Genomic DNA, 6,294 nt, shown 5'->3' with positions numbered 1-6,294 from the left:
AATTTCTCTCACTGACACAACCAGATAAAGGATTGCATTGTACAATTATCCAAAAATGCATCACTATGCACATTTTTTAAAATTATTATTAACAACAGAATGTGACTATTTTTGCTTTGGAATCCGTTTTGCACAGCAAACATGCCATTTCGGGACGTTAATGTAGTAAGAAATGACCACTCAATGATCTTACAATCAAGGATAGTATGTGCTATGTCAAAAATCTAAAACATTTTAGCCAAGTTTTGTATTCCTCAAATAACCAAGATCTCTAAATTTCACATTGCAGGAAACATTAGTCTAAAAATACACGACCATAAGCAAAGATTCCAGCTTTTGCACACGGCCGATGGTGTATTCCAGCGCTGTTGCATGTGGGCCGCGTGTGCACATGTGGAAATATGAGCTCAAACTCATGACATATCAGAAAAGAACCAGTCGATGATGCAAAAAAAAAGCTGTCACCAGTCTGTTTTCTGTATCTTTAAACGGACGTATCAGATTTGGAATGCTTGCAGATGGTCAAACATTGACAGCAGAGTTGATTTTGAGCACGTCATCAGTCAAAGTGGACCCAGGTGAGACCTAGCAGTCGACATATCATCATAAATATGTTGCACGCTTGAGGCTTTTGGCTTCAAACCTTCATGGCATGGATCAGATAGTTTTTGGTGAGCATGACTTCATAAGGGCAGGAGAGAAGAAAGTCAGCTAATGTTGCGTTGTCTCTGTGTCCTCGTGTGATCTCGCTCCTTTCCTCAAATACCTTCTGCTCTGGAGTCCAACTCGTGGAAGAGGAGTCAATGCTGATTACTGCTCATTAGCCTGGAGAACATCCACTTAACATGCGAGGAAATGAGTGACACACACAAATGCCTCCGTGGAAACGCTCCCTCTGTAGCTCAGAGCGACGTGTTAGCTAATGCATTCCATTTGCTCTTTGTAAGCAGGAGCAGGTCGGACACGTATGGCGACATAAGCAGCCGTGATGACTTTTGTTTCTGCCGGGGCGTTTTTAATCCCTAATTTCATGCAGTGATCAGAGGAGAAGGCCCAGAGCTGCAGAGATCACTGTCCCCTCAGTGGCGTCGCACGCTGGGCCTTGTGATCGGGAAATGAACCCCGGAGAGCAAACATGACACGGAATATTTACAAAAATATGAATCTGCCTGATCAGGACCTTTTTTTTCCTCCCCTTAAAAGCAATGTATCATTAACTGTTTGTGTGTATTTAATAATGACTATAAATTTTCATTTCCATAGCAGATTATTATTACAATAATGGTTATTATTTTTGTTCATACTGTTATTACTAGCCGTTCAATATTTAGAATACTGACTCCGGTGGTTTCTACTCTCATGCGTTCACACGCACATATGGCAGTGTATAGTTGAGCAATCTTTGACACACTATCTAAGGGCTGACCTTCATCACCTGTTTATGGACTTAAATGATGTTTGTTAGAATCACTGTGCATTGTGAATTATTCATTTTAAGCACAACTATGTGCAATTTATTGTGTGTGTGTGTGTGTGTGTTTAAACATATCTATTCTAGTGAGGACCAAATTTGGGGAAAACATCTCCTTGTGGGGACCTCTTGCCCTACCCCACAAAGTTAGGCCTCAATTTGAGGATGAAGTCTTCAAAACAACAAGCTCATTATGATTAGGTTGACGTTTAGCTAAGAGCTCTGGCTCAGTTTGATGGTTATTTTCAGGATGAGAGACCAGAAAAAGCATGATGTCAACAAGCGGACCCCACAAGGATGGGGCAACAAACCTCCTGTGTGTGTGTGTGTGAAACATGAATGTGTGAGTGTGTGTCACATGAAACAGCGTGGTGCATGTAAGTAAGCTTGTTGTTTGGTGTATGGTCATATTTTAAATATTCAAAAATCATATTTTGTTAAATAAGTGGCATTTGTCTGCAATCATATTATATTTCTTGTTGTTTTTTGTTTGTTTGTTTGTTTTTTTAGAGGAAATGATCGAATCACTCCAACATCCAGCACATCTTAGAAGTTAATACATTGTAAAGTACTGGTTAACACTGGTTATTTCAACTATCATTTTATAAACCTCATTGTGATTCATTTTGCTTTTTAAAAGTTCCCTTTGTCAAACTGAATCCCCTTCAATTCGAATCAACCTAAAATAAAAAATCAAACCTAAAAAAAAGTGGTCATAGTATCATTTTAATTCGACATCAACTTCAAAGATTTAATGGACACACACTTGTTTGTAACCTAATGTGTGCGCATGTGTGAGATTTCCAGTCGTCTTTTTTCCCTTTCGCCAAAATATCATACAACTTTAAAGTAATGCACAATGTATGACCTTAAATTCCACCAAGCGACGCCTTCATTCCCCGCTCAGACGGAAATGGACAACTAATATATATTTTTAAGGAGTGAAACGAAACAAAATGTAGCTTAAAAACAACTACGTTGTAATACATATTTTTCATCCGTTTGTCATTTGCGTATTTTAATTTAATCCAGGATGTTCGCAGGCGTATCGCATATCTAAATACGTATTTAGGCTCAGTCTCAGTCAGGCCTAAACATGGAAAATTATTTATTTATTGTCGACAAATAAGAATGAAAGAAAAAGAAAGTGTATATCGAGTTTGGAGGGTTTTTTTTAATAAAAAAAGAAAAGGGAAGAAAATAAAACTGTTGAGTTTGTATTCCCAAAAGCAATAGATAAAGTCGCTTGTCCGACATCACTAAACGCCAAAAATTATTCACAATGCTAGATTAATTATAATGGGGTGGTGTAAAATAAATAATAATTATCTCCACGAGTGTGTGAGGTATGTGTGTGAGTGTGTGTGTTCCTGCAATCGGACTCCGTGGTGACTGTAGAGGGAGCTCCAACACCAAGTTTACAGAAACTCAGATAAGCGCTCTCATGTAAATGATCACAGCGCGGCAAGTGCGACAAAATAAATGTCGAGAAATATAGGAATAAATGCGATTCTTGGTGATAAAATATTTGAAACATATTTCCAGGAATAAACACAAGCTTACAGATATCATAATGATTTCAGAATCTTGAGTGTAAAAGGCGTCCAAATGCGGCCCGGTCCGTGAAGCGCACCCTCATTTCCCAATTCAGCTCTTCAGGAAAGAGAGATAAATCGTTTCTCATCGCAGCTAGCGGCGATCAAATGCTTTTAAAATCACACACATTGGCATTAAACCACATCCGTAGCTTAAAGTTGCAGCAATTCATTTATTAGCCAAAAATATAGACTTTCTTGTACAATTTTGGTTCACAAGTATGTACATATTCTGAACTTATATACAAAAAAACATCACAGAACTTACATTTTAATAATAAAAATTAAAAAAAAGGAGGAGGGAAAAAAATAACTCACAAACTACAGGTTCATACATTATTACAGTTTTACACAGGACATGCTTTTACAATATACAGAGATTTTTTTTTGTTTTATTTTACATTCCGTGTTGAAATAAAAATAAGCGGAAAGGGCCTGGCGAATACAAAGTTGCTTTGGGTTCACGTTGCCTTGACGAGACGTGAGAAAAATCCAATCTATCCATTTAATTCAGTATTATGAAATGCTTCTTGTTATTCTCTGCATTCAAGGCACTAAAAGTTCCTAATTAAAAACAGCCAAAAAAAGCGTTATCATTAAGTAAATTATGACCATTAAAGTCGAACCAGGGCTTTGTGAGCGACACGAATAGAAAGGAAAGACAAAGAAGAAGGGAAATAAAATTTAAATACTTTAAATGCTTTCTGGTTTGATCGGTCATCCTTCAAAGCCACACACACACACACACTGTCACACACGCATCGCAGCAATACTCTTCATTTGCAAGCAGAGGAGTTCAAAAATAACAGAAATGGATGATGGAGAGTGTCTTTTTTTTGTTTATTCTTGATGTCTACATGCGGGTCTCAGTGTCGTGGGTTTGTACCTGTGACTGGACTCTCTGAACTCTTGTCATCCGCTTGCCTGCTGCTGCTGTACAGGGCCAAGCTGGTGGCAGTGGCCTGGTTCGCCAGTCCCAGATAGTGGTTCGAGTTCAGTAAAGCCAGCTGGTGCGCCGAGAAAGCTCGGTTCGTCCAGCTTTGGATTTTCCCAACGGGACAGGAGGAGATGAGTCTGTGCGGGGCGATGATGCTGGAGTTGTTCATCTGCGGGGATTTGCGGGGATTGTCCGGTGCCGTGGCTGTCTCCGCTAACGACCAGATTTTGGGCTTGGGCACCGGGTTGTTCTCTGACGGTGGTGAGTTGACAGACGCGGGGTTGAGTTTGAGCGAGTCCTGCGCCGCTTTCAGGTCCAAAGAGGAGTGGTGGTGGATGTGATGGAAGTGCTCGCCTCCTGGCCCTGCTCTTCTGTCCAGCTCTTTGCCCTCTTTCCCCGCAAACCTCGGCTCCGGCCCGTGTAAATCCTCATAGCCGTCTGAAATCTCCGAATCGCTTCTACCGTCAAGTTTCAAATCGTCCTGATCGTCCAAGTCGTCCTTGTTCTCGATATTCTCCGTGTCGATGTTCTCCAGGTCTATCTCCTCCTCGTCCTCCCTCTTGTCCCCCTCCTCCCCCTCATGGTCGCTGGGGTACACGTTGCCCTCTTCGTCGGTGCGGTTCCGGGGGGTCCAGGTCATCTTGTTCTCCTTCTTTAGCCTCCTCCTGGCGTTGGCGAACCAGGTGGACACCTGGGTCAGGGTCATTTTGGTGATGATGGCCAGCATGATCTTCTCACCTTTGGTGGGGTAGGGGTTCTTGCGGTGCTCGCTGAGCCAGGCCTTCAGGGTGCTGGTGCTTTCCCTGGTGGCATTTTTGGGTCTGGACGGGTCACCGAACTGATACTGGCCATATGGGTAAAAAGCAGGGTGATGGTGGGCGAACCCTGGATGTTGGACCCCGGGACTGTCCTTCAGCTCGTACTGAGCTCCCTGAGGAAAGACGGGAAACCGTTAATAATCACCCCGAATTATTCCATAAACACCACGCTTGAAGACGCCAGTTAAATCCTAACTTTTTCACTTTCAAACACCCCCTAAAACTGCGAATGCATTCACTGCAGCTGAAATGTCAAGGCAGTTCCGGCGGTTTTCTGCGCTATTAATTTTTAACTCGGCAACGAAGTTCAGTCACAAACTTTGGCCTGAGCTAAAGTTGAAGAAAAGTTGTTGCTTTTCCCCCCCAAAACACTTACCAGTTGATTGAATAAAGAAATGTCGTTGGAGTAGGGCAGGAAGGCTCCGTATCCCTGCGCGGCTGCGGCGAACGGAGATCCGTACATGGAGGAGAGCACGTTGGAGAGCGCGCCGGACGGACTCAGCTCCGTCCCGGCCCGGGCATTGCCGGCGATCCCCTGCCGCTCCGGAGGGTATATCGGTCGGATGTACTGATATCCCAGCTGCGGGAAAGACATGGTGGCAGGAAAGGGGGAGAGGAAAAGTCTTCTCTGAGCTCACAAAGCAAGAGATTTGCCTCGATATCCACTTTTTTGTGTGTTTTGTTGGAGCAAGAAAAAAGGTGCAGGAGAGGAAAGTCTATATTTCCAGTGTAAACGATCCGGTGTCGCCCTGGTTCTTCTTCTCCTTCTCTCCACCCGCACTTCCCTATTGATCTGGATGGACTAAGGTCAGGTCCTTACAGATTGCTTTAGATTATTGGGACTCCCTTGCTCAGATTGACATTTCTAGTCGTTTAGAAGCCCCTCCTATTTCTTAAATCTCACCCCTTCTCATGCGCGGCGCGCACCAAACAGCGCTCTCTCTCCCTCCCTCCCTCCCGCCCGCCTGCATCCTCCTCCCCCTCCTCATCCTCCCTCCCTCCCTCTCCCGCATTGACGTCGCTGGAAGCGCAATCACATTTGAAGTCATGCTAATCATTTATTTTGAGTGTTGAATCGCGGTTTTCTCTGGTCATCTCCATAGATTCCACATACAAAAGAGAGACATTAAATTTCAATTTATTGTCATTTCACTTTTAAACGCTGTAACCTGTTCTTTTATGCGCTATAAATGTTTTTTTTTTCGAGAAAGATGTGATAAAAAGTGACCGTTATATTGTGGAGAATTAAATCGTCATCCGCTCAGTCACATTATGGCATTAAACCATCATTTTAATTATATTTTATTTCAAATATAGTTTGCTATTAAAGGCCAAATATTGATTAACTGAAGAAATGTATCTTATTTAATATTATTTGGAGACCATTTGCGCAATTAAAATGTGATTTCATATCGAAAATCGAATTTCTTACAGATATATTATAGACAAACGTTTTTAAGAGAATGATCGAGT

The 6,294-nt window shown here is 42.2% G+C and overlaps 1 protein-coding gene across 1 annotated transcript; it reads right to left on the bottom strand.

Annotated features, from left to right (window-relative positions):
- Positions 1 to 3,269: 3,269 nt before the first annotated feature.
- On the bottom strand, positions 3,270 to 5,654 carry irx3a (iroquois homeobox 3a). Its single transcript, XM_053865666.1, has 2 exons — positions 5,198 to 5,654; positions 3,270 to 4,934 (listed from the first exon to the last, which is right to left on the bottom strand). The coding sequence occupies exons 1-2, from the start codon at positions 5,414 to 5,416 to the stop codon at positions 3,933 to 3,935; spliced, it is 1,221 nt and encodes a 406-aa protein (XP_053721641.1). The 5' UTR covers positions 5,417 to 5,654; the 3' UTR covers positions 3,270 to 3,932.
- Between the last annotated feature and the right edge of the window lie 640 nt (positions 5,655 to 6,294).

This window comes from Synchiropus splendidus, chromosome 5 (assembly GCF_027744825.2).
Source record: "Synchiropus splendidus isolate RoL2022-P1 chromosome 5, RoL_Sspl_1.0, whole genome shotgun sequence".
Classification (NCBI taxonomy): Eukaryota; Metazoa; Chordata; class Actinopteri; order Syngnathiformes; family Callionymidae; genus Synchiropus; species Synchiropus splendidus.
Note: the sequence above shows the minus strand (reverse complement) of the source record. Positions and strands in the feature narration are given on the sequence as shown.

Coding starts and splice junctions, on each gene's coding strand:
- irx3a (XM_053865666.1), bottom strand. CDS start 5,416: ATGTCTTTCCCGCAGCTGGGATATCAGTACATCCGACCGATATACCCT. Junction 4,935..5,197: donor TTTCTTTATTCAATCAACTG/GTAAGTGTTTTG, acceptor GTCTTTCCTCAG/GGAGCTCAGTACGAGCTGAA.